Source organism: Panthera onca, chromosome E2 (genome assembly GCF_046562875.1).
Source record: "Panthera onca isolate mPanOnc1 chromosome E2, mPanOnc1 haplotype 2, whole genome shotgun sequence".
NCBI classification, from domain to species: domain Eukaryota; kingdom Metazoa; phylum Chordata; class Mammalia; order Carnivora; family Felidae; genus Panthera; species Panthera onca.
Window position 1 is genome coordinate 15,211,078 of NC_138353.1, and position 27,469 is coordinate 15,238,546.

A 27,469-nucleotide genomic window follows, 5' to 3' on the forward strand; every position below is an offset into this window, starting at 1 on the left:
ATCGAAAGTGCCTGCGCTGTGCCCTAGTCCCCTCACCCACCTCTCCCCAAGCCATTCCCAATCACCAGATTGTAGTATATGTAGATACGGGAGCACAGGCTTGAAAACCAGACCTTCCAGGTTCAAATCCTGGCACTGTCACTCGAGTAAGTGACTTAAACTTCCATTTCCGCACCTGTCCGGTTAGGGTAACAATACCTACCTCACAGTCCAGGTAGAGCGCGTAGGGTAGAGTCGAGCACAGGGTAACACGCTAGCGATTATTATGATTTAATTGACACCCCCATCACACCATCTTGTCTGAAATTGCCTAGTTTTGCTTATATGCCTGCTCTCTGTCTCCCCCATCAGCCTATAAATAGATCAAGAATATACAGAAATGAGATGGAAGATGGTTTGCATTTGGTCATCTGATTTCCTTGGTGGCCACTGGCCAATCCCAAAACGGGGAGCTGGCTCCCCAAACTGCCCACATTCTGATATAAGTGAACCCACAAAGCCTGAACTACTACTCAGAAGTCTCATGTTTAAACAATGCTTGGAATGTTTGATAGGAACACGCATTTATTTTTAGGCAAGAAAGTTGTCTCCTAAGCTAACCCTGTAGCCCTGGAGCAGGCCGTATTTGGCAAGCATTGCTTTGTGGTTGTTTATTAAAGAGGCCCAGAACTTTCTCAAGTCTAAGGTAGCTGCAAAAAGAGAACTCAATGAGCAGTGAGTCTTCTATTTTTATGGTGAAAGCTTGTTCCCTTTGAATCTCTAGGGGGTTTCTGGGCAGCAGGTAAGAGCCGGGCGCCGCTCCTTGACGTTACGCAGCTTGGGGCCAACCGTCCCTAGAATGGATGGCCGGACTGGATTCTTTTCTGCAGACTGCCTTTGTGTCAGTGAGTTAAAGAAAGTTACAAAAGGAAGGGGAAAATCGGTTTCCCAAAATGGTCAAGAATGCACTCCCCAAATCAGGCTAGGTATTTCCTCTCACTCTACCAGCAGACATAGCACTGGGTGACTTCAGGCCTGACATCTCTGAAAAAGACATCTTGATACAGACCTTTCTGTTTTACAGAAAGTCAAACCCTCCCAGACTTGGCAGCATAGCTCAAATGACCAAAAAAAAAAAAAAAAAAGAAAAAAAAACCTGCCTCACAATCCTGGTGATGTTTACCGTCTGGAGACCTTCCAGGACTGGTTAGCAGACAGCCTGTAAGAAGGGTTGATTCATCAGACCGCCCTTGAACCAGCCTGGAAAACCAGCTGCTTCCAGACATTTTGAATTCTGAAACTGAGTTTATATCATAAGGCAGAACTGGAAGACCATACAAGCCTACAAAATTAAAAAAACAAAACAAAACAAAACAGAAAACCTGACTCTTCCAAACACAATCCATGCCAGCAAGAGCCAAATAAGTACTTTGTAAAAGCATTTAAATATTTTCATCAGATTCAGAGTCTAATGTAAAGGTATTCAATCCCTTAAAGGAAAGAGGGTGAAGTAACAGGGAGAAAAAAGTTTATTTACTGTCAGAGTTGGGGTAGGAAGGATGTAGATTTTTTTGTTTTTAATGTTATCATGGAATGAACTGCACTTGGGATTTGCTGGAAACTTCAGAGTTCTTTTTAATTTGTCAGTGTTTGTGAAAGCAGGCAAAAGATGCAGGCACATTCTGCCCTGCTATTAAGAAGTCACATAGCTGGGATTCCAACTCTAAATGCCTGGAGAAAAAGCACACATCCCAGCCACAAAGCCAACAGTGGCTTTCATGGTTGACTCTTTTTCTTCTCCCGCTCTCATGCGCAAATGCACGCCCTTCAGGGATAAAATGGCCCGGCCCGATTCCTGCACCAGGAAACAAGCTTCTCATCCACCCACCCAGCACGGCCACGGTGCCTGTGGAGACTTTCCTGGGAGACCGGCTGGCGGCAGATTTCTGCCCAACAGCCCAACATTCCACCATTAGTGCTGCCTCTGGGATGGAGGCGCTCCCCAAAACAATAAGTGACTCAGTTTCCATGGTGACATCAACTAAACACCTTTTACTCATACCCAGATTTTGATCACAGAGACTTACATGTTGACTATTACACACGCACAGACTGAGGCAATGACACTGACTGAAGCAGACTTCCAACACCACCCTCGGCATTTGGTAAAAGCCTGTCGTTTCAATAACACAGGTTGAAGACCCACAAACTCTCCTAGAGTGACACCCCCTCAGCCTCCCAGCATGGCTGGTGGTTGAATCACTTTCAAGCTTCCTCCCGTGATGGTTCTTCTAATCTCAAATTGGCCTTCTCTGCCATCGAAATGAAATATACATAATTTTTTAAAAAAGAGAAAAAATATATATCCATTTTACTTCCTGCTATGCCCCCCTCCTGGATGGCTGCTAATTAAGATATTTGTAAATCAGAGTCACTACTCGGGAGGTAGGATATGAAAACCCTCTATCTTAGGCTTTTTTGGAGATTAAAAAACCAAATGTGTTCTCTTCATTTGTGGAGAACGAGGAGCAAGGCCTACCGCCTGCCCCTGGCACGGCCTCCCATCCACCTAGAAATGTGGCTTCCACCCACTCTCAACAGCCATCAAGGAGGGGGGGAAAGATGAAAAGAAAAACCCACTAGAAAGCCAGTGACAGACATCACTCAGACCCACACCTTGGGGGGGGGGGGACTTTAAAAAGCATAAAACAAACCACAATGTCTTCTTTATTCCTGCCCGAAGCTGAAGACACAAATGCTATTGTGTGGCTGGTGTTCTAGCATCCCATTCAATCATTTCAACACCGTCAACGATATTTCCCAAGATGACTTCATTGTGTTCCCCAAGTAGTAACGGCCACTTCCAACTACTTCTGCCCTGTGTCCATAGTTCCACTGGAAAACAAAGAATCTGTTCTGCTCTGCTATTTGGAAGAAAAACATTTAAATAAGCCTTTCTTAACTCGGCAGGAGGGCACTGCTTTCCTTTTAGAATCTAAGATTCAGATACCCAAACAGGAGAGCAGTGCAGTTTATTCCTGGGGGCAGCCAAACTTTCAGTGTGTATGTGTAAGAAAGCCAGAGCCTTAAAAAGAAAGCTGTGTGAGGAGCAAGCGATAAGCCCACAATTCTTGTATTTACAAAGTGGCCCTGCTTTCTTCAAAAACAAACAAAAACGCCTAACATTTGAAAGCAGAGATAAATCCAGAGTCTTGTGATCTTGAGTGATGTGTTCAAGTACAGCACGGTGGGGTGTGTGTTCCTGGGTAAGTCACTCTGCCCGGAATGTTTCCGGGGTTGAATGAGATCGTTTTTTCCAAGTGTGGCATGCACACTTGGGAGATTTTGAGGATTATTCACATCCTACATTAACCCTTGAATCACCATGAGCTTATTCCTTTGATATTCTTGTAAACCTTCTGATTACTTCAAAGAGAAAGTCTCTGCTTGGTACTGTGGTCTTTAGCACCTCACTGACACTTGCCAATCTCTCTTTTTAACAGAGAGAGCAGGCCTCAGGCCCAGAGCCTTCAGCGGGAATAAAACTTAGCTAGAATTTAAGGACATTGTTTGGTTCTCAGCATGTTTATTTTTGCAGTTTCCTTCTATTTATGGCCAGGGAGGCTGAGTTTTTCATTTATCATACTTATATAACTTTTCCTTTTAAAACTAAGGCAAATTGACTTAAAGAAAGTTTTAAGTGTATAAAAATTTTAAATGGTATGAAAAAACCACAAATGACTAAAGTTTAGGAAACAGGGAGACAAGGGCAGGTGCAAGGAGGCAGGGGCGGCAGCTCCTCTGGCTGGGGGAACCACGTCTCTTCTGGAAACACAGGATGGTTCCTCACTCTTGGGGGGATGGGGCTCATCCCAGAAATGCAGATGCCAGCACAGAAATAGGTGGCAAATAGCAAATCCCAAATAAGCTCAATCCATTGGCTTCCCAGTCACTTCAATAAAGTACACCTAAGAAAAAGGCCACTGGCTTCTTCCAGAGTAACTGCTGCTCACACTAAAGAGAAGGCAACCAAGTTACACCAACCAGCTTTTCAAGACTTTCCCTGGACATTCCAAGTTAATGCATCGATTGTTTACAGAGGAAGGGGAGGGGGAAGGACGCGAAAGAACACAACCAAAAAAGGCACAACACCAAGACAAATGTCTCAGATTTTTATAATCCCAGGGAGACCGCTACTTGGATAAAACTTCCCACCAGCACGGATGTAAAGACACCCTTGCCAGTTAAATTCACATGAAGATTTCACTTTCTGGATGGAGGGAGGCAAGATCCTTCTCCTCCCAGCCAGCTGGTTAATTTTCCACCCAATAAGATGACTCTGTACAGAGTCTGGAATTTAAAACGATTGTTTCTCTTGATCCACTAACCCCAACACTCCTTGATACCTGAGATAGTGACTAAAATGTAACTCATAAACCTTCCTGAAGAAAAGCACATGTTACTGTGCCACTTTCGGACACTTTATAACAAATTCTGGCCATTGGCGTCTAGACTGCCAACACTGTAAAACTAAGTTTCCTTATAACTGTGCTTTGATGTTTTAAACTTTAAACTCATCCTAAACGAGGACTAATCTTGGACTCTCAAACCACCCGTGCTATAAAGACTTCTTTCAAACCTCCATGGATGACAGAACTTGAAATCTGCTCAAGCAGAAACTTCTGCCTGCCTACCTACCTGTGTTTCAGCCACCACTGCCATTGAATGACCACCTTGCTATCACTTGCCTCTTATTTCCATGGAAAAAGAAAAGGGGTGAAGAGGAGCTTAAACAAGGTAACATGAGTATTTTGTTATTCCATAAAACAAATACATAAATAAAAGCAGTGGGAGTGAACTGAGGGAAGGGACTTGAATGTGACTGATGAGACTACGGACATCACTAAGGGAAGGAAACAGGGATAAACTGGGGGGAAACACTGGTCTAGAATATACTAGGGGTGCCTGGGTGGCTCAGTCAGTTCAGTGTCTGACTCTTGATTTTGGCTCAGGTCATGATCTTACAGTTTGTGAGTTCAAACCCGGCATCAGGCTCTGAGCTGACGGTGCAGAGCCTTCTCGGGATTCTCTCTCTGCCCCTCCCCTGCTCGCGTGCACACTCTGTCTCTCTCTCACACACAGTAAATAAGTTAAAATATACAAAATGCCAGGGAAGAGCTAAACATGTTGCTACTTAGCTATTCAGAAAACTTGAAGGAGCAATTGATAACTAGAGCAAACTGCTGCTCGCTTATTATTTTTGCCCTTCCCCTCCCCCCCAGTGGAGGCAGTAAGGGAATCCTTGTTTTAAGAACCCTAAGATTTGGCCAAAGGCTTGTACAAATCCCAGCACACTGTCAACCAATACAGCAAAAGCCAAACGTATTCATCTCAACAGTCTCAGAAATTCCTTGCGCCTTCTCAAATCAATTCTCTTTTGGTTCCACTCGCTTTACTGTCCTCTGCTACTCTTGCTACTCACTCAGGTAACTGAAAAACAGTGCCGTCTGGCCAAAGTCTGCCATGGCTGGAGTACGTGTTTAAATTTTAAATGACAGAGGTCCCCACCCCAGAGGCTTAAGACCAGAATGCAGACTGGTCCCTGCTCCCCTGAAATGTGATTAAAAAGACGTTTTGAGAGTGCACTCGCACCTCTTAAATGACCTCCCTGACTGCATCTCGGGAGTTTAACAGCACCAGCAACACCGATATTAAAACATCACCCTCATTTCCAGGGCTGTTTTCCTCCAACATGTCACCAAACACTTTCCCCACAAGGAAGTCTGCTTGAGGCCAGGCAACTGGCTGCCCTTAAATAAAACCATTTAGCTCCAGTCCCAACCTGGAGGGTGAGTCAGCTCCCTGCTGCCAGGGTAGCCTCCTTGTTGGTCTTGGAAGCCGGAACCAGGCAGGGTGTTTCAAAAGGCAGAGGGCAACCCTGGGTTGCCACCCTGGACCGCCTAGGATTAGATGTATCAGCAGGCACCGCTCCCACTTCACAGACCAGCTCTCGACTGAGTGAGTGTGAGTGGCTACCAGGGGCACTGTTACTCCCGGGGCCATTCCCCCAACACCTCCCCTCTTTGGCAGTCATCAGAAAAGCTGTGTTCTGAAACAGTGTCAGGGGATGGGGAGGGAATAGAGTGCTAGTGGCTCAGTGGCTTCCCCCACCCATCTCCCGAGAGAGCAGAGCATAGCTGTCCCCCTCCCATATTTGCAGTCTCATTTCTAGACGATAGTTAGGCTCGTTTAAGTTTTTATCATCGATTTATGTATGTATTTATTTATTTTTTGTAGGTATGTTATTTAATTTTAAAAGCTGCTAAGGACCTGTCAGTCTTAGCCAGATCCTAAGAGGGAAGCAATTAAAGTAATGGAACAAAATAACAGATGGCTACTTTGGGGCGTCTATTGTTAGCCTTAAAAAAAAAAAAAAAAAAAAAAAAAAAAACCTGTCGGAGAAAAACAAAACACCATCAGAACGTTCAAATAATTAACTCACCCTTAATACAGCCAGAGCCAAAGGTCAGGGATCTAAACAGTGAGGCCCTGCCCTATGAGCAGTGATGTTTCAATGAACATGCAAGCCCAGCAAAGGAGGCATTTCTTCTTGATCTACTGAGGAGGTTCTGGACGAGCTGTCAAGAGACCTCTCCTGTCCTGGAGAGCAGGGGTAGTAGCAAGGCTACCCAGGCCCCTTTTGGCAACTAGGAGAAAGAACCGTGGCCAAGAACTGTAATTGCTGGAGAATCTGCTCAGAAACCAGACCAGTCCTTCGCCCATCCCCAGGAGAAAATCTAGGACCTTCCACATCAGAAATGTTGCATAACCTACTTATCAGGTAATGCCTTGGTTACAGGGGTCTCAGAAGTCAGGGCAAATGGCTTCACCGGAAGAAGCCACACACACACACCCTGACTCAACCAACCCTTGCCTAATCCCTAGAAGAATTCAATTCCACACACTTGAAGGGACTACAGCTATCCTGGACACAGATTTTCAGAGTATGTGAGTATACGCACAAGTGCCAGGGGCTCAGCCTTGGAGAGGCAAGAAGGGCAACCTGTTATTCACTAAAGCGACACTGTAATGTCGAAAAACTCAGCCAGACTGTTTGGAAGGAGCAGGGGGCGGGGAGGGGGGGAGTCCTCTTAGAAGGGAAAGGACAGTCCAAACTTATGTATATATTCTTTTCCATTACCCCCTCCCCCCCCCCCTTCATAAAGGATCCCTGATCCATAACAGGAGAGTGCACAGCAGTGAAGCAATACTTTCCTGCAAAGAACAGTTACATGTAAATATCTGCTGCAGTAGGTATAAAGCTGGACATACTAGAATCTGGTCCTCACCAAGAACTTTAAGCAACTTGTATTAGAGGATGCTGTGAGCGACCCTTTCCCTCAACCTTGCCCAGTCCTTAAGGAAAGGAAGAGGGAAAATAACATAGAGCAGCAAGGCCTTGGGGTTCCATTGAGTCCTCGTTCCCACCCAGGCAGACATGAATGGCGCCCCGGCCTCACCCAGTGTGCAAGGGAGACTATAACCACGAAGGAGCACACACCCTAACTCCCAGAAGGGAGTGGAAGTGAGCTAGCAAAAGGAGTCATTTGGGGAAGGGTAGAAGACAGGAAGGGAAGGAAAAGGAAGGTTCCCTCACCTCCAGTACCTGAAAGAAAAGAGGGATTCACCTTCCCATGCACTCGGAGCTGGAGAAGACAGATCCCAGAAATTCTCAAAAATAATCCTGTGGCCCCCTGTCCCCCTCCCGACTTTCCAAGTCTCTTGGCAACTCTTAACCTTTTCCAACCCAGCACTGCCTCAGGCAATAAATTATTGTTGTGGCTGCTGGCTAGACCTCTCTCTACCCTCAAAAAGCATTTGTAGTTCAGATTATCTCAAGCTGCCCACCCTGAGGTAGGTGGCTCAATGGATAAGACCACCACCACCCCCACTACCGATGAGGAAATTCAAGCAGAGGCTGGGAATTTACTCAAGGTTATGCCAGGCCCCACCCCAGGCTGCCTTGGAACAGCTGCTCCTTTCACCCTCTCCCTCCATGCTGGGGGGCGGAGGGGGGGGGGGCTGCCAAGAGACCCTGAGTGCCAATTCACACCCTCAAGAGGCTTCCAGTCACACTCTCCACTCTAGTTCCTCAGCTCACCGCTCAAACACCTTGAGTCTGCCCGCCACGTTCCTGAAAAACTCCACCAAGCCCACCCTCCAAAATCCCAATACCATACACATCCATCTTTGCAGCATCACAGAAGGGCCTCCTTCGACCCCTCCTCATTTTACACATGACGAACTGTACTAAGAGAGCAAGAGTCTTGCCCAGGACCACAAAACTGATTAGTAACAAACCTGGGAAGGAAACCCGATCTCCAGAACATATTAAAAGCCTCTAACTTCAAGTACCTGCTACTCTCTTCACACACACGTTACACAACCCCTCCCAACACACACACACACACTCAACACACTCCTTTCTTTGGCTCTTCCTGCACACACTCAAACCCTCTCTTCTATCATGAGAGCTCCCCTCCTCAACCACCTTGAATTATCCCCCCCCCCCCCCAATACCTCCTCTGGGCCTCCCACTCCTTTTGATCTCCCTTTCACTACTGTGGTCCCCCCTAAGTTGCTTCCACACCCCAACATGCCACCTGAAAACAGACGCTGCTTTAGGGTCCCTTCACCCCTTTCCCCCCAAAGACGCGATTCTTCCTGGACACTCACCGCTTCCTCCCTTATTCTCCCTCCCCCCACCACCCCACTTTGCAGTCCCGGGACTGCGCCTCTAAAAGCCCTCCCCCCTCCAAATTCCTTCCTCTTCCTCGGTCCATCTCACACACTGTGTTCCTAATGAGACTTTCATTTTCCTAAACTAACCTCCCTCCCATTACCCGCCATTCCGTCGCTCACATTCTCTCCACCATGCTTACCTTTTCCACACTACCTTTTCCTGAGGCTCCATCCAACCCCCTACACCTAGCTTTTCAACCTTGAATCAGTTCTTCAGAATCCCCTCTTCAAACACTCCAGGGACCATCCCCTTCACCCTCTTCATCAATTCCTCACTCCTCCTGCCTCCCAATCTTCTCCTCTTCCCTTTAGAACAGGGCACTCCAAATAATCCTCAACCCCTCAAGCACTCCTTACAGCTCCCTTCTTCTGTTCGCACCCCTGCCCATCCTCGCACCCCATGCCACAGTCTCACACCCACTTCTTTCCTCTGCCCCTCTCATCTTCCAAGTCTCCCAGGTCCCCCCCCCCCCCAACTACTCTTCAGACTCCACCTTCCTTTCTTAGCACCCCTACTCCATCTTCAGACTTCCAGAATCTCCATCCCCTTTAGAACTCCCCCCAACCCCAACCTTCGGACCTTTCTGCACTCCAAATAACCCCCTCCATCTTCGAGCTCCTGTTCAGGCTCCCCGACATTAATTCCATCCTGGCCCACGAATTCCAGACTCCCCCGTTTCTCTCCGCACCCCCAACCATCCTCTGAACCTTCCACCCCGCCTTAGACCCCAATTCCATCTTAGAGGCTACAAGCTTCTCTCGATTTCCCCCAATATCCCGCCCAGACCGTCCAATTCCTTCATCGGGCTCTCTGATTCGTTTTTTCAGACTTCCATATTCCCTACTAGGCCGCCAATGATTTCTTCAGACTCTCAATTCCTTGCCCAAGTTCTACAATTCCTTCTCAGGACTCCAAACCCCTTCCCAATCCCGCCAATTCCTTCTCAACACCCCCGATTCCCATCACAGACCCTCCAATTGTCTCTCAAGACCCTCCAACCCCCTTTCCGGCCCCCAGCCTCCCTCGGAAGCGCCCCTTCCAGCCCGTCCGGCCCGCGGGCCGCGCACCTTGCGCTGCTGCTTCTCCCAGGCCGGGTCCAGCAGCAGGTCCCGGTCCCAGTCGTCTTCTTGGGCCATGTAGTCGCCCATGCTGCCTCCGCCGCCGGCGCCATTGCCCCCGCTGCTGGGGCCGTACTGGTACGACTGGTTCGCCGCGTGGTAGTCCACCATTCCGCCGCCTCTTGCTCGCCCACCAGCCCGTCCGCTCCCGCCGCAGCTCCCGCCCCTCTGCCCGAGCCTCCGCCGCCGCCGCCGCCGCCGCTTCAGCTGCTTCAGCCCGCCCTCCCCCAGCGCCTGCGCACTGCCTGCCGCGCCTGCGCACCGCGCCGCCGCCGCCGCCCTCCCGCGCGCGCGCGCGCCTCCTAACCAGGAAAGGGCTGAGACCCGCCTCGGGGAGCTCGGCGCCTGCGCAGAGTCCACTTCCCGGACCACCCTTTCGGCCCAAGTACGAGCCGCGTCCCCGCTCCCGCGTGAGCGCGCGTTCTCCGCCTGTGGGCGGGGCCATTTATGAATGATTCATAAGGCGGGTCCCGCCATCAAGCCGTAACCTGCTGGGGCCTGTATTCTCATTCGACAACACAAATTCAACAAATATTTATTAAACGCCTCCTGTGTGCCAGATCATGTTTTACGCATTGGCACTAAACAAGAGAGACAAAAATCCTTGCCCTTGTGGAACTACCTTGTAGTGAAGGAAGATAACAAACAAAATTTTAGGAAGGATATTCCAAGGTGATAAGTGTTATGGAGAAAAATTAAGCATGAATGGAATATTTTTAAAAAGTACGCAGGGTAGGCTTTTCAGAAAAGGAGGACACTTGAACACAGACGTGAAGGATTCATGAAATAGACATGAGAATTAGGTGGGTTGGAATAGATACTGGCTGACTGGGAAGGTAAAGGAGTTTGGAGGCTTGTCTATTCTTCATTCATTCCACAAACATTCATTGAGCACCTACAGTGTGCCAGGCATTGCTCTTGGGCATTGGCAATGGAGTGCTAAGCATGACAAGCATGATTAGTTCTCAAGTGGCTCAGAAGGGGGAGGGCAACAATATATAAAAAAATAAATACAGATAAATGACATTGCCACATTAATAGCCCTCTCGAAAAATTTTTTTAAGTTTATTTGTTCTGAAAGAGAGAAAGCATGTGGACGGGGTAACGGGAGAGAGGGAGAGAGGGAGAGAATCCCAAGCAGGTTCCATGCTGTCAGCACAGAACCAGTCGCCAGGCTAAATCTCAACCATGAGATCGTGACCTGAGGTGAAATCAAGAGCTGGCCACTAAACTGACTGAGCCACTCAAGTGCCCCGCCCTCTCAAATTTAAATATCCAAAGCTAAGCTTCTGATCTTCCCAAACCTGATCACCCCACAGTCATCCCCATCCGTCACAGTTAATGGCACCTGCAGTCTTCCAGCTCTGCAGGCCACAAACCTTGCATTCACCCTTGCCTCCTCTTTGTCCTCACACCCTACATCCAGTTCAGGAAATTCTGTCAGTTTTATCTTAAAAGTATATACAGGGGCACCTGGGTGGCTCAGTTCATTGAGCAACCAACTTCAGCTCAGGTCATGATGTCGCAGTTGGTGAGTTCAAGCCCCGGGTCGGGCTCTGTGCTGACAGCTCAGAGCCTGGAGCCTGCTTCCGATTCTGTGTCTCCCCCTCTCTCTACCCCTCCCCTGCTAACATTGTCTGTCTCTCAATAATAAATAAACGTTAAAAAAATTTTTTTTTTAAGTATATACAAAATCCACCCATTTCCCCCCCCCCCCCCCCCGCCATGGCCCCACCCTAGTCCTGTCCACCCTTGCCTTGTCTTTCCTTGGACCACTGCACCGGCCTCTCACCCGCTTCCTGCTCCCCTTCCTGGTCCCCCAACCCCACTCTCTTTCCCACAGGAAGCCCAAGGGAGCCAGTAAACACCTGAGTCAAATCAAGTCTCTCCCTCTTCTACTCAGAACCCCTCCTTGGTGCAACACTGAGTACAAGTCAAAGTCAAGGAAAGGAGGAAAGGCTGAAGAAGAAGTCTTCCCTGCCCTGGCCCAGCCCAGCCCCGCTTTTGGAACAAGAGACCCCTGGAGCTTCACAAGGTCTTCCCCATCTTGTCCGCATTTCCTCTCCCAGCTCACCTCCTCCTCTCCCTCTCAATCTCTGAGCTTCTGCCACACTGCTGACCTCCTTGGTGTTCCTCAAACATACCGGGCCAGTTCCAGCCTCAGGCCTTTGTGCTGGATGATACCTTGTTACCACTGCCTGGAACACTGTTCCCAGTTACAGGATCCCTGGGGCTTACACAGCCTCCTCTCCTACAGGTCTGCAGAAATATCACCTCCTCAGTGAGACCTTCCCTGACCACCTTAGTAAAATAGCATCCTACACTTTCCCTCCTTTGCTTTTCTTCCGGAGTACTGATAACCATTCAACATACCATTTGGCTTATTTACCGTGTTTATCTGTCTCCTTCCCAAGAACGTCAGCCCATGAGAGTGGGGATCTTTGGTCACTGCTGTATCCCTAGTCTCTGAAGCAGCGTCTAGCATAAGACAGAAGCTTAATAAATCTTACGTGAATGAATGGATGGACTTAAAACCATGCTTAGGAGTTCGAATTTTATTGGAAATGCAATGGGAAGTTAAGGGAGGACCCTAAGCAGGGGATGGCTGGGATCCGCTACTGTTTACAGGATCCAGCAGCCACAGGAGGGGAACAGACTGTAGGTGGAGTAAACACAGGGAGACCAGCCAGGAGGCTGCCACAACGGTCCAGGTGAGCGGGGGGACAGGGCCAGGGTCCTGGAGGAGGAGGGAGCTATGCAGGTGGGGCAGTGGAAGGATGTGGGAAAGTGGAGCTGACAGGGCTTACTGTCCTGAATTGGATGGGGGCAGGAGGTGGCCATGAGAATGAGGGAAGAATCCAGACTCAAGATGGTTCCCAAGGTTTGGACGTGAGGGACAGGGGAGTGTGAACTTGATTGGATTCAGGGAAGGTAAGAAGGTAAGCATTCAAGTTTGACTAGAGCAGGAACTGGCCCACAGTGTGAAAGGTCACAGTCAGCTACCGGGAATGGGGATGAGAAAACATGGCTCCTCCAGGTATGGGAGCCCACAGACTTCTCCCCACCTCTCTCAAAGTCACTGGAAGGCATCCAACGGCACGCAAAGGAAGCGGACAAGGCCCGGGCAGCAGCCCATGTTCCCAAGGGATGCCAGGATCTGGCCAAAGATCCAGGAGTGTTGGCTGTGACCTGGAGAACAAATCCAGAACTTTTATGCTGGGCCTAGTTGGCAGGGAGAGCCACTGGGGCTATGGGCCATCTGCCCCACCCTGCCTGCTTCCGACAGACACAGAAAAATCTTCCACACAAAGGGCTCAGAGTTGAAGAGTTTGGCCCGCCGTCAGTGAGGCTTAAAGGCTCCCTTTATTTATTGATAAATGTTATTTGTGACAACATTTTATGTTTTTAGGTAAGCTCTGTGCTCAACATGGGGCTTAAACTCACGACCCCAAGATCAAGAGTCGCAGGCTATGCCGACAGAGCCAGTCAGGCGCCCCTGATGTATTCCATCGTTAATTGTAGTTAGTGAGACAAGACGAAAAAGAGCTATGTCCTCTTAAGAGTGAGAACACGCACAGATACTGGGGTGTCTAGAGGGGACTATGGAAGCAAATGAAATAACACCCCTAAGCCCAAGTGAGCATGACAGGTGTCAGGTGTATCATCTCTTAACTATATGCCAAACTGTTCTAAACTCCTCTAAAGCATTAACTCACAGCAACGACTTCAGTGGGCACTCTCCTTGGTTGTAAAACTGAAGCACAGGGAGGTTAGCCAATATGCCCAAAAGGCACTAGGCTGGGGTTTGAACCCAGGCAGGCTTTCTCTAGATCAAGTTCTTAGTTGCTCAAAGGATCCTCCTAGAGCAAAAGCAGGTAGACTAAGCAGGAAGGGATGTGGTTTCAAAAGAGGTAGAGGTCATTTCCTCTTCCTTGCAGAGCAGCCACGGTCAGTTGTGCAGGTTGTATTTTACACAAAGGCACCTGTCAAGTGGGTTGAGCGGGAGCCATACTCATCCAGCCGGGGTGCCATTTGCTAACTCAAATAGCAGCCACTATGAGCTGCCACCTCGTAGAGCTGGCTCTCAAGTCACTAGTTACAGAAGCACTCTTTGTCCCCAGGATTCGGGCACACCCTAGTTCCTGGCTCCTGCTCAGGTCTGGAACCCAGGGCAAAGGGTGTCCCGCCCTACCCCGGCTCCCCAAGTCAGTGTCCTCAAAAGAATGATGGGTGTGCATGCAAGCAGAGGAGGGAGGGCTGAGAAGGGTGACAGCTGGGGCAGAGCCACTGCCCTCCCCATAGGCAAAGTTCACGCCTCATGGCTTACAAGAATGAAGCGGCCAGTCTACACCAGGGACTCGACATCTTATGGCATTTCCTTTCCTCCACTTTCCCCCAAAGGCAGTCACTATAGTCTCCACCCCCTCTTCCTGCAGACAGCAGGCTCAGAGGGGAAGACACTTTCCCGAGGTCACTCTGCCAAGACTCTGAAAAATATTTCCTATGTAAAATAGGAATCATCAGCGCAGGTACACATCAACTAACATTGGCTAGGCCTCCTGGCTGGTGTAGGCTGGGACTGGGGGATGGGGTGGTAGGGCAGGGGGAGAATGGCCTAGCCAAAAATCCCAATTTTCTTGTAATGTCTCTCTAAGCAGAATGGTGAGGACTAGTTTGCAGCCTTGGGGACAAACTTTTTTAATGTTATTTTTTAGAGAGAGAGACAAGACAGAATGCAAATGAAGGGGGGGGGGGAGAGGGAGAGAGAGGGAGAGAGAGAGAGAGAGAGAGAGAGAGAGAGAGATTGAGAGAGAATCTGAAGCAGGTTCCAGGCTTTGAGCTGTCAGCAGAGCCCGACGTGGGGCTCGAACTCATGAACCATGAGATCATGACCTGAGCCAAGTCGGACGTTTAACCGAGCCACCCGGGTGCCCCCAAACTCTTGATCTGAAATTAGCAATGACTCCTGTTTTCTAAGAGCCAAGAACAAGTTAGGCCCCGAGAGAATGTTACTGGCAAGAGCTGATGGAACTCCCCAACTCGACACAAATGGGCGTCGTTCTTCCCCGTTCCCAGATGAGGAAACCGAGGAAGAGGGAGAGTCACCAGGCCGAGGACACACAACGGTGTGAACAGTAGCCGGGATAGGAGGCCGACTGAATCCTCCTCCGTTCAATCCTCCGGCCACTGAGGAGCCTCTGGCGCCTACACGTGAGACCAAAGGGCAAAGGTGGAGCCTCCCTTCACCGGGAAGCCGCTCCTGTTCACCTGGGTTTTCGAGAGGGCGGAAGAGCCCCACGCCCAGCCGCCAGGCTGGACTCCTACATCCTCCTCACCTCCTCCTCCTCCTGGGTGACTCGGTCGCCCGCTCACTACTTGTGACCTGACAGGTCAGGAAGGTGGGGGTGGAAAGTCGATTGCCGGGGTGGGGCAGGGAAGGAAACCTGAAGAGGGAAGAGAGGAGCCCGAAGTCCCCAGGCCACTGGACAGGAGCCAGGGCGGAGGGGGCACCTGCAAAGGGAGGGCAGAGGCCTGCTCCTGGGCTCCCTCTGGGGGGCGAGGGGCAGAGGCAGGAAGCCAAAGAGCAGGAGACAACAGGAATGAGAAGTCAATAAATCTTTATTAAGCGCCTGCCGAGTTACTGTGAGGAGGCCATGATGCTGGACACACCTGTTGAGGAGAGAAGGGGCAGCAGGTCAACGGGAAGAACGGGAGACCAACCTCCAGCCAGCAGCCATGACACCCACAATTCTGCAGGGGTGGCAGATCGCAAACCCCTTCTGGGCCCTGGTCACCTTCACAAGGCAGTTTGGTTTTTGTTTGTTTGTTTGTCTAAAGCAGTCTCTATGCCCAGCATGGGGCTTGAACTCATGACCCCGAGAGCTCATGCTCTACCTACTGGGCCAGCCAGGTGCCCCGCAAAGGCAGTCGGGGCAGTAGTTAAAAATTGGGACCAGGGGCGCCTGGGTGGCGCAGTCGGTTAAGCGTCCGACTTCAGCCAGGTCACGATCTCGCGGTCCGTGAGTTCGAGCCCCGCGTCAGGCTCTGGGCTGATGGCTCGGAGCCTGGAGCCTGTTTCCGACTCTGTGTCTCCCTCTCTCTCTGCCCCTCCCCCGTTCATGCTCTGTCTCTCTCTGTCCCAAAAATAAATAAAAAAAACGTTGAAAAAAAAAAAAAAAAAAAAAAAATCGGGACCAAAGCAAGGACACCCAAGCCCTCATCACAACTCTGCCTCATACCAGATGGGTGACCTCACGCGAGTTAATTAAAACCAGTTTCCCCAACTGCATAAAGCACCCCCCCACATACACACGCACAATCAGAGGGTTAAATGACGTGCTTAGAGCAACGCCTGGTACAAGCTGTTTGCTATTCTCACCACTCTCACAGTGACATTGACTATATACTATGTGCAAGACGCCGGAAACACTGGACTTCCAGCTCCTCACTGCAGAGCCCCTCGTTCCAGTGACTTCCCACCTGAGCCCCAACACAGGGGGCACCTCTCATTTAGAGTGAGGGGCCACAGTCCCTAAGCGCAGAGCTGATTTTCCACTCGATCATGCTCCTAAGTTAGTACCAAATCAGCTGGTTTGTACTGAGAAGGCATGCTGTACCAGGACATACCTTTAAAAACACTAGGTTCGTACCAAGGGACGGGGAGGAGACCCAAGGTGCAAGGGAGCAGCCCATCCCCGGCCCCAGGTTCTCGCTCAGACACATGTACTGAGCAGGTGAGAGCACTAACCTCACAGCTATTTCACTCTGTTCTCAGCTGAGGGATCTGTGGGGCCTGTGCTAGTTCAGCGTGTGTGTGACAGCGATGACCACGGCTGACGCGGCAGAGCTTTGCGAAGTGCTCTACGTAGATGGTCTCACTTTGCCCTCATACCTCCGTGAGGTAGGTTATTATGATCTTGTTCGGTACTTTACAATAACAGCCCCTACCATTCAGGGTTCACGTGAGGACCGTATGACTTAGAAGTGTAAGGAACCCCGTAGTATCTGTCATAATGACTGGTGCTCTGATCCCCACTTTTTAGATGAGAAAACTAAGGCACAGAGAGGTAAAATCACTTGCCCAAAGGCGCGCAGCTAAGAAACAGAGAACCAAGATCTCCACCCAGCTACCCAACTCCAGAACTGGCACTACCCCCAAGGACAGAGCCCCCGCGACCAGTAAAGGTGTGGAGACACCCTGCAAGGCCCGTCCAAGCCCTGGGGTGTCCCAAGGAAGGACACCCCCCCATCCCTCCCTCAGCAGGGAGGCCTGGAAAACAGGTCCATGGAGTCTGGCAGATGCAAATCTCCTGGCCCTGAACCAGAACGTAACCACCCAAGTCCCTGGGGGCCCTAGCCTTGGTCTATCGAAGGGCATCTCCTTAGCCCCACAGCCCGAGGCCTGGAGGCACCACTCACTGTCAAAGTCGATCTTCTCCACGATGTTCTTGGGCTTGATGCTCTCCTCCTGGCTACAGATAAAGATCTGGCCCGACTCATCAGCGCTCCAGCCATATTTGCTCATCCACACCTTTAGCTGGCTGTCTGCAGGTGACACAGGCGGTGCAGGGGCTCAGTCACCCTGAGCCCACAGTACCAGGCAGCCGAAGGCCAGGGCACCCTCCCTGACCAACTCCCGGCCACCAGTGTCTCCTGCATTTCTATGGTTCATTCTCCAAACGGCAGCCAGAGGGAGCCTTTTAGCTTTCCAACCCTTACCTTACAGAGCTTTTGGCTAAACTTCTTTTATTTTCTATTTCACTTTTCTCTCCCCAGGGCAAATCCTCGTGTCTAACAACAGTAGTGAGCTTCCTTCTCTGCTTTTCCACGCAACTTTGAAATGGTTCCAAAATTATGTCATCGCTGTCACTAACCATAAGCCCAGATCATCAGTTGGGAATTTCTTTGCAGTCCGGTTTTTGCCCTTAAAAAATACGCCAGTAAGGACGTTCAGCTAGAGGGTCCAGCTCCTTGAAGTCACTCTTTTGTGTGACTATTAGCGATTTGATATGGATTGATCTGCTTCTCTTTAGACTCAAGTCTGAAAGCAGTTTCATCCCTTTTTGACTTTTACCTTTTTTTTTTTTTAAGAGAGAGGAAGAGTGCACTCACGAGCAGAAGAGGGACAATCTTTTTTTTTTTTTTTTTTTTTTTGAGAGAGAGAGAGACAGCCTGCAAGTACGGGGGAGGGGCAGAGAGGGAATCCCAAGCGGCCTCCACCCTGTCAGTGCAGAGCCCAACTCGGGGCTCTAACCCACGAACCATGGGATCATGGCCCGAGCTGAAATCAAGAGTCAGACATTCAACCGACTAAGCCACCCAAAGTGGCTAAGAGAGAGTGAATTTTAAGCAGGCTCCACGAAGGGCTGGATCTCACCACCGTGAAATCATGGCCTGAGCCGAAATCAAGAGTCAGATGCTCTACTCACTGAGCCACCCAGATGCCCCTAATTTCACTTTTAAATATGTAAACATTGGGGCACCTGAGTGGCTCAGTCAGTTCAGTGGCCTACTTCAGCTCAGGTCATGATCTCATGGTTCATGGGTTTGAGCCCCGCGTCGAGCTCTGTGCTGACAGCTCAGAGCCTGGAGTCTGCTTCAGATTCTGTGTCTCCGTCTCTCTCTGCCTCTCCCCTGTTCATGCTCTGTCTCTCAAAGATGAATAAACTTTAAAAATAAATAAGTAAACAAATAAAATATCTGATGTAAAGCACTTAGTACAGTGCCTGAAACAGTGTCCAACAAAAGTTAGTTTCTGCTAAAAAAACTAAAATCACACATGTACACCTACCCGGATCAAAGAGCAGAACTACCCAATAAGGTACTCAGACAAATCTCACCCCTGACCCTCCAAGGAATAACCACTTTTCTTCATTTTATTTTTCTTTCTGTGTTCCTTCTTGCATAAACACAGTTTTCTTTCTTTCTTTTGGAAGGATTTTTTAAAAAACCCAATCTGATCATGTCCCTCCTTGCTCAGAACCTTCCTGGGGCTCCAGATCACTCAGGACAAAGGACTAAGTCCTCAAGAGGCCCTGTGGCATCTGAGGCTCTCCCTCCCGCCACCACCTCTCTGCTCCTCGCTCACCGTGCTTCCGCCAGGCACCCTGGCCGCTCTGTGAATGAGACTCGCGCGTCCCTGCCTCAGCAGCCTCGTCTGCTTGGCCTTCAGGCTCCTGGCCTAACTCTACTGAGGGACCTAGCCACCTCACCCCACGAGCTGACACGAAACACACGCATCTCATCTTGTTATTTGTTTCCCATGAGAGCAAACCCGAACCATTCTGTTTCGCTACTGCTGTATCCCCAAGGCCTAGAACAGTGCCTGGTACAGAGAAGGCATTCAGAGAACTTAGGCAGAATAAATGAATGCCACAGGATCTCCACGGAAGAGTACGTTTCACGCCAGCTCCTCACTCCCTCAGTAATGAGCTGGGCTGTGCCTTCGAATGACTTGATGAAGCAAGGGTGGGTCCAGCCGAGGAACTGGTGGAGGCCCACTGCCCCTGACCACCCCAAGCCTCCCAGACTGGCACCAGGGACCCAGAGAGGCCTTACCGGTCAGATCCCCGAGCATCTCGGCCAGTAGCCAGCGATCAATGTGCTGGTAAGTGATGCCCACAACATGGCAGATAACTGTAGAGATCAGGGACAAAGATGGTGAAGGGCCACCCCAGGACCCTGCTGCCACTCCCTACCCCTTCCCCCTGGGGAGCCCAGGCACAGAGAGGGACTTACATTTTCGGACGGAGTCTTCAAAGCCAGTTATACCTTCCAGGAGGTCCATATTTTCATCCAGGGCTTGCTGGGAAAGCAAAGATAATGCTCACGACAATGTTAATAACACCAAGAATATTAAGATTAATGAAATTAACAATAGAAGTTAACACTCGAGCATTCAACCCACATGCCAACTTTTCTTCTGCGTGCCATCCTATGATGGAAGTTACTGCTTTATGCCCATTTTAGAGATAAAAAACCAAAGCTCAGGGCAGCAAAGTGATTTGCCCCAAATCACAGAGCCAGGGTTTGAATCAGAAGGCAGAAACCACAGACCCAAAGAGGGAACAGAGAGATTCGCTAACTGTGCTCACCCACCTCCCCCTGCTGTCTCACTCGGATCTGAAAAGGTCAAGTGTCCCACCCATGGCCCACAAGGCCCCACAGGACCTGCCTATCACCTCCTCCCACTCGGCCCCTTTCTCCAGCCACAGGGGCCTCCTCCCTGCTCCTCAGACATACCACGTACCCACCCACCTCCAGGCCTTCGTGCGGGCTGGTGTTGGGTCTGGAACTCTCCTTCCCCATGGCCAGCACCCCCACTTCCTTCAGGTTTCTGTTCAAACCCAGCAAGGGCTCCCGCCCACGTTAGTGAGGAAAATGAGGAACCCACACGGACAATGAAAAAGAGCAGCCAGTGAGGCAGGATACAGAGAAGCCAAATGATAGAAGGGCCCGGGGGAGCGGAGCGTGACCACCCCATCAGAGGCAGCCGACGGGGCAGACAATGTGGGCTCCACACTGTGTGTGCTGGGGACCGGGGGGCAGAAGGCTGGTCATGAGAGCCTGAATGGAATGAGTGCAGTGGGGTCACGTGAGCAGGGAGGGAAGGCGAGACCGAGCGCCAGCAGCCTGCCCCTGGAGCAGGGTAGCTGATGGGACCGCTCTGCTGGACACCGAGGGGTTTCCTGGGACGGGAGCCTTTCTGCTCTGAGGGGAACAGAGGAAAGGGGCAAGAGACAGAGGTAGTAGGGAGGGCGAAGGTCAAGGGAGAGTTCTCTTTTGTAGGCTAGGAACGAACTACACGGTGGACGTGTTCTCTGGTGACAAGAACAATCTGGGAAGGCCCTGTTTGCTGTTACAAGAGAGCAGGGAGCCGCGGGTGTGGTGGCACTGAGTGGGCGAGAGGGAAGGGGAACGGCGCCCGAGGAGAGGGAGGGGTGGCCGGAGATGGGAGCAGGGACAATTCACCCACTGAAACAGAAAAGTGCTCGGTCAGCCGCCAGCACACGTCGGGGCTGAGGGCAATACTGTGTGGGAGAGTTCTGCTTTGGCTGCTTGGACTTTCCCACAAAATGAGGTGGAAGGTCACCTCATTGACCTTGAGATGAGACGGGATGGGGGAGAGGGGATGAGAAGGTGCAAAGAGCCGGGAGGGGAGCAAGGAGCAAGGCCTTAGGCTGGGAGGGGATGAGGGTCGAGGGTTGTGGGGCTGGGCTGTCACTTTTCCCTGGGGGCCCTCCTCCAGCCTCTCTCTCTGGTCTCAGATACAGACGCACAATTTACACTAAAGGAGAAAGCAGAACAGAGGACTAGAAATGACGGCCAGGCCCAAGAACTGCCAGGCTGGAGACCTCGCAGGGGCGAGCTGGGAAGCTAGGAGGAAGTGGTCAGAGGGTAGAAATGTCTGCCATTCGCAGGCAGAGAAGGGAGCAATTACTGAAGACAAGTACTGGGCAGTGGCTCCCAACCTTCGCCAGGCATCCGGATCATCTGAGATAACTGCTTAAAACCCCAAAGCCTACACCACACTCACACCGGTCACATCAGGCTCTGATGGCTGAAGCCAAGTACCGGTACTTTTTTTTTTTTTTTTAAACTCCTTAGGGGTCCAACACGCTGAGAGCTGATCTAGGGCGTGACAGGGAGGCAGGGGCCGAGGCCACATGGAAGACAGGGGCTGGAAAAACCCAAAGGTCGAGGTGGTGGAAGGATCACCGCTCTGGCTTTTCAAGCATCGAAGAATGACAGGAGTGGGGCAATGCACAGGAGCTCCGTCCTTCACGAGAGGAGGAGCAGTTGTCAGGGGGCCGAAACCAACAAGGCAGGGCAGGAAGTGCCGACACCTGAGCTTCAGGACTGAGCGTGTGCAAGGGGAGACGGGATCTGGGAACGATGGCTCCCGGCCATCCCGCTGGGCCACTGCAGAAGTGGAGGGTGGGGCCCCAGTTAGAGCAAGAAAGGGAGGGAGCACTCAGAGGGTGAAGGATTTTGGCAGGAAGGACAGATGTGGGGGCACGCACGGGTGCCCTGCCCTGGGTGCTGGGAGCACAAGGGGCGACGTGGGAGTCCGAACTCTGCGAGGATGACAAATCCACGCGGTCACACTCACAGAGCCCTGGGCACAGGAGCCACCGCCCACCACCGTGCAGGCGGACGACAAATGTGCAGGGTCATCCCATTCAGCAGGCTGCCGTGCCGGGCCCAGCAGCCCACCCTGCCCCCCGCCCCGGGAGCCAAGTTACCCAGAAGGCCTGGAAGTGGCAGGTCTCCAGCAGGTCCCCGAGGTATAAGATCTGTCGGATTGGTCGTTCTTCTTGCTGAGACAGGAAAGCGTTAAGGGAAAACAGACCTGAGCCTCGGGAGGCCGCGGCCGAGCCATCTCCCCGCGCCCACCTTCTGTCCGCCGAAGCACAACTGTGAAGGCAAACGGTGAGCCAAGGACGGGAGACAATTAAGTCAGCGACTGGCCTGTCCACATACCGGGATCGAGTCAACTCTCTGAGAACCGACGCGGAGGCGCGACAAGGCACGCTGGGATAGGAAAGCAAGATGCATACCAGCATGCATGAGCGCCACCGTGGGGGTGGGGAGCATATGGACATGAACGCACACAACTGTACTTGTGCGTCCCCAGGGGATCCCTGGCAGGGTGGGTACCCAAGAACTGCAAACAACTGTTGTCTCCTGGCGGTGGGGAGTGGGGTGGCTGCGGGACAGGGGAGGGAGGAAGCCACTGTCTTTTTCCACCATACGCTCTTTCTGTACTTGTAACGCCATACCATATGCCTATTTTTTTGGATGTTTATTTATTTTTGAGAGACAGAGCACGAGCAGGGGAGGAGCAGAGAGAGGGAGACACAGAATCTGAAGCCGGCTCCAGGCTCTGAGCCGTCAGCACAGAGCCCGACGCGGGGCTCGGACTCACGAACTGTGAGATCGTGACCCGAGGCAAAGTCAGACGCTTAACCAACCGACTGAGCCACCCAGGCACCCCAGCCTATTTTTTTTAAGCCACCAGAGCAGACCTCTGGAGAAGGTGGACAGTTTCTCAGAAGGTAGACCCCCCACGGACACACCTGGCAGTGCAGGTTCAAGGCGTAAGCCACCACTTCTCAGCTTGGCTGCATGCAGCAGCCCTGGGGACCGGGAGTGCCAGCACCAAGGGGCACGGTGTGGATGGGGTGGCTCTGCCAAGTGTGTCAAGTGATCGCCGGGCAGAGGGAGGCCCACCCGGCCAAGTGCTGGACCAGCCACAAAAAAGCAGGTCAGAGCAAGATTGGGGGAGGGGGGGGCAGTTCATTTTCACTCAACACCGTCACTAAAGGCCAGCAGTGTGCCACATACAGCTGTCAATTCAGCTCTTCATGACTCCTGCCTGGTGCTCAGGCCCCACTTCCTCCTCCTTAATCAGCAAGAACCCTCATGGGAATCCTTCTAAGGCAGAAACCTACCCATAATACTCTGCGGTTTTAAAACCTTCTATAGTTTCCTAGTGCCCTTTTGAGTCTGACCAAAACGTATCTTGAAATCTGTGGTAAGGCTGCGCTGAACTTCCTCTACTGCCTCTGAAAGAGCACCAAGCTCTTCTCTTCCTCCAGGCCTCCTTACGTACTGTTCCCTCTGCTTGATCACCCTTCCTTAATATTTCATTTCGTTCATCTTTCGGATGTCTCCTCCTCCAAGAAGTCTTCCCTAACATCCAGGCAGGGGCAGGTGCCTCCTCTCCTCTGGCCCCTCTAAACCCCAACCCCTGACTTCTCCAGGCTGTCATCGATAGAGGACCTACTCCCCCACTGGACTGTGAGCTCTGTGAGGGCAGGGGCCAGACCTGTTTCAGCCACCAAAATGTCCCATCCAGCACTGCAAGCCCAGAGCAGGCACCCAAGTGTTTGCGGCTGAACTCACAGACCCTTCCCCGTGAATTCACCTACCTTGCCCTCCCCCCTCGCCCACACGCCCGGCCTGGAAATGAGAAGGATACATGTGCCTGGTCGATCATGCACTTGCACAGTGTGAAGTCGGTGTGGGGCAGGTTGGTGAGGGCCTTTAGCAGTATCTGGGCGGTCACCGTGGTTTGAAAGAAGGCTGGGTTGAACTGGTACCTGAGAAGGGGAACAAGAGACACATCAATCGTGGCATCTGCCGGTCCCTGGGCCTCATCAGATGCCCAGCGCTTTGGCCCAGAGCTTGGGAGCTGGACGTGCCTGGGCTCCATTCCCAATCACAGCATTCTGGCTCTGTGACCTTAACCTCCCTCACCTACGTCCCTGTTCTGCAGATGGGGGACAGTTAATCCTCCCAACCACCCAGTAAGGCGGATGCTGTTAAGTGGTTCACAAATGACAATGTAAGTATTAGTCTGGAATAGTGGTTGAGGGCCTGGAACCAGACTGCTTGGATTTTTTTTTTTTTTTTTTTTTTACTTTTGAGAGAGAGATAGATAAAGTGCAAGTGAGCACACGAGCAGAGGCAGAGAGAAAGCATCCCAAGCAGGCTCCGCACTGTCAGTGCAGAGCCTGACATGGGGCTCAAACTCACTAACCGCGAGATCATGACCCGAGTAGAAACCAAGAGTCGGATGCTTAACGGACTGAGCCACCCAGCCCCCCTCACCCCCTTAAAAATTCAAGTTAGTTGGGGCGCCTGGGTGGCTCAGTTGGTTAGGCATCTGACTTCGGCTCAGGTCGTGATCTTGTGGTTCATGAGTTTGAGCCCCACGTCGAGCTCTGTGCTGACAGATCAGAGCCTGGAGCCTACTTTGGATTCTGTGTCTCCCTCTCTCTCTGCCCCTCCCTGCTCATGCTCTCTGCCTCTCTCTCAAAAATAAACAAACATTAAAATAATAGTAATAATAAAAAAAAAATTCAAGTTCGTCATCAGTGTAGTCTTGGCTTCAGGAGCAGAACCCAGTGATTCATCTCTTACATACGACATCTACCGCTCATCCCAAAAAGTGCCCTCGTTAACACCCGTCACCTTGTTACCCATCCCCCTCCCCTCCAGCAGCTCTCGGTCCAGACTGCTTGGATTTAAACTTCCCTGCTAAGGGACCCTGGACTGCCTATTTTAAATTCTCTGTGCATCAGTTTCCTCCCTCGAAAAAAGGGACAAGAACGACCCTATCTTCTTCACAAGGGCAGTATAGCATCCGAGTTAAAACACACAAAAGCTGACAACACGGTAGCTACTGCATGAGAAGCACCCACTAAGCAGCAGTTATCATCAGAAACGATTTAGACGACCCCATCAGTACAAGTGTTGTTATATCTCCATTTCCCAGACGTCAGAATCGAGACAATATATAAAAATTACATGGGGCGCCTGGGTGGCGCAGTCGGTTAAGCGTCCGACTTCAGCCAGGTCACGATCTCGCGGTCCGTGAGTTCGAGCCCCGCGTCAGGCTCTGGGCTGACGGCTCGGAGCCTGGAGCCTGTTTCCGATTCTGTGTCTCCCTCTCTCTCTGCCCCTCCCCCGTTCATGCTCTGTCTCTCTCTGTCCCAAAAATAAATAAAACGTTGAAAAAAAAAAAATTTAAAAAAAAAAAAAAAAAAATAAAAAAATAAAAATTACACAACTGACGGTATGTTGAGAAAGCACAGCGAGGAAGGAACTCGACTATCCGTCAACAAGCGAATGGACAATTAAGGCAGTCACACCGCAGAGCACTAAACAGCAAAAACAAAAACCTGCAGCTGCAGACAAAATGGATGGGTCTCACAGACCCAGCGAGACGAGGAAGATGCCGAGTCTAGAAAAGCTCACGCCATCTGACTACATTTGCGTCAAGTTCAAAGCAAACGAAACTAAGCTAAGCTAATCAGTATGCGTGCGAGTGTGGTAAACTCACACGAAGCCAGACCACAGAGCCTAAAGTGGTCACCAGGGTGGGGGTGAGGTGGTGGCACAAAGCATACAAGGCAAAGGGCCTGGGGCCCTGGGCAACACTCAACTCTACGCTATGGGTGGTGATCACATGGGGGTTCACTTGTACTAACTTAGCTATTCGTTTGTGTTTTGTACTAACCTATATGGGTACCCTGTAATTACTTTTTTAAAAACCATCTTTCCTCCTGCCCCAACTCCCTTGGCTTCCTAGTTTTGCACACCAAGAAAAGCCACATCCCAAAGGCTACCCCCAACTTCAGCCTCATCCAATGTTGCCAGTGGTACCCTGCTGGTCGCTGGCCTGGAGGCGGGGATGGAGGCAGACACTCACAGCTTCAGGACGGCCAGGTTGGCTTCCAGATCATAGGCATTCTCCTTGGCCTGTGTCTCCACGTACCGCTCCAGCGTGGCCAGATTCTCAGGATTGTACCTACAGAAGAATCAAGATGGGTGAGCAGTGAGGAGACGGGGGCTGAGACCAGTCACTTTGGTGGGGGGGGGGGGGGCACTGCAATCTGTTCCTCCTTCCCTCTAAATCTGGCAGTAACCACTTAACTCTACTAAAGTCTTGAATCAGCCATATAATCTCTAATAACACTTACCAACTTTCCAGACCTAAGCCTAAGCTCTGAACCCCATCAGAGCTCTGGGTCCTTTCTAGGATGCACCCCTAACCTCTCAGCCAATCAGTCATTGTAACCTGTATACCTGGTCTCCTGGACATCTTTGCCACTCACCCCCTTCTCCCCCTCTGCGCCCAGACTCCTTTTAGCTTCTCCCACTCCAGCCCTGACCACTATCACTGCCTACTGTCCGGTTTGTCTGGACTCTGAGAACTGCACGAAAGCATGGCCTGCAGCTGTCTTGGTCACCTCTGGTCCCCAGCACTGCCCAGCCTGCCAGAGTAGATTCCAGTGACGTGTGCTGAATAAATGCCATGAGAGGAAAAAGAAAGACGACATGAAGAGGCACTGACACGCAGTGAGAGATTGAGGAACACAGTCACGGGAATCTTGAGGCTATGAGAGGGAAAGCTGAGAAGCAGAGAGACCTTAAAGCAATTAAAATGGCGGGGGGGGGGGGGTAGCAGTAAGAGGTAGGCAAGGCTGTATCTCCTGTCCGTAGGTCCAAGCAGCGCCGTTTCCTTAAACATCTCCGCCGGGAAGTGTGGGAAAGCCTACTGCCGAGCAAGTCCAGGATCCCGACCACCCCTTGCTGTCTCTAGAAAATCCTCTCAACCACGCCGCCTGGCCAGAAACGCTCCCTCCGACCGGGCTCAGACCTGTCGATACCCTTGAGCAACTTGCCAACGTTCGCTCTCATCTGCTCAAACATCGCCATGACTACGGTCGCCTCCCACACCGGGGCCCGGAGCCGAGAATCCAACCGAAGCGGCGTCCGCCAGGACCGGAAAAGGAAGAAGGGGTGGAAACGGAAACTACGTTACTGTCTCCTCTCTGAGGCGCTTACGACAGCTGTCACATGACTCTTCCCGGCAGGCGCAGTGTGGCGCGTGCGCATACGCTGCACCCGAGCTGGACCTACAGCGAGAGAAAAGGCTTCATCTAGCTCAGTACGCAGGCGCCCTCTCAGGGCGAGGAGGCGGGGCTAACGTTTTTCCCGGGCCTCGCGTACCGCGTTGTAGCCCCTAGAACGTGCGCGCGAACTCCCGAGGAGGAAG

At 51.3% G+C, this 27,469-nt stretch overlaps 2 protein-coding genes and 1 long non-coding RNA gene across 8 annotated transcripts in view; 1 reads left to right on the top strand and 2 right to left on the bottom strand.

Annotated features, from left to right (window-relative positions):
• The window catches only part of ACTN4 (actinin alpha 4), a 70,863-nt gene extending 60,742 nt beyond the window's left edge, over nt 1–10,121 (bottom strand). For 3 of the 6 annotated variants that reach the window (XM_060651024.3, XM_060651025.3, XM_060651027.3), the window contains exon 1: nt 9,850–10,119. In XM_060651024.3, coding sequence (XP_060507007.1) covers nt 9,850–10,011 — 162 coding nt within the window. In that variant the 5' untranslated portion in view covers nt 10,012–10,119. Of the gene's footprint in view, nt 1–9,849 lie in introns of all 6 variants that reach the window. The other 3 variants (XM_060651026.3, XM_078438460.2, XM_060651023.3) reach the window with 2 other exon arrangements.
• Nucleotides 10,122–15,185: 5,064 nt separating this feature from the next.
• LOC144614552 (uncharacterized) lies at nt 15,186–17,782 on the top strand. Its single transcript, XR_013552372.2, has 3 exons — nt 15,186–15,290; nt 16,676–16,801; nt 17,677–17,782. It is a non-coding gene; the product is annotated as an uncharacterized LOC144614552 (long non-coding RNA).
• On the bottom strand, nt 15,504–27,220 carry EIF3K (eukaryotic translation initiation factor 3 subunit K). Its single transcript, XM_078438464.1, has 8 exons — nt 27,071–27,220; nt 26,120–26,218; nt 23,885–24,005; nt 22,146–22,220; nt 19,639–19,705; nt 19,459–19,536; nt 17,320–17,445; nt 15,504–15,570 (listed from the first exon to the last, which is right to left on the bottom strand). Exons 1-8 carry the CDS (start codon nt 27,127–27,129, stop codon nt 15,539–15,541), a joined length of 657 nt encoding a protein of 218 aa, XP_078294590.1. The 5' UTR covers nt 27,130–27,220; the 3' UTR covers nt 15,504–15,538.
• Between the last annotated feature and the right edge of the window lie 249 nt (nt 27,221–27,469).

Coding starts and splice junctions, on each gene's coding strand:
- EIF3K (XM_078438464.1), bottom strand. CDS start 27,129: ATGGCGATGTTTGAGCAGATGAGAGCGAACGTTGGCAAGTTGCTCAAG. Junction 19,537..19,638: donor TGAAGACTCCGTCCGAAAAT/GTAAGTCCCTCT, acceptor TGATCTCTACAG/TTATCTGCCATGTTGTGGGC. Junction 17,446..19,458: donor GATGCTCGGGGATCTGACCG/GTAAGGCCTCTC, acceptor TGTCACCTGCAG/ACAGCCAGCTAAAGGTGTGG.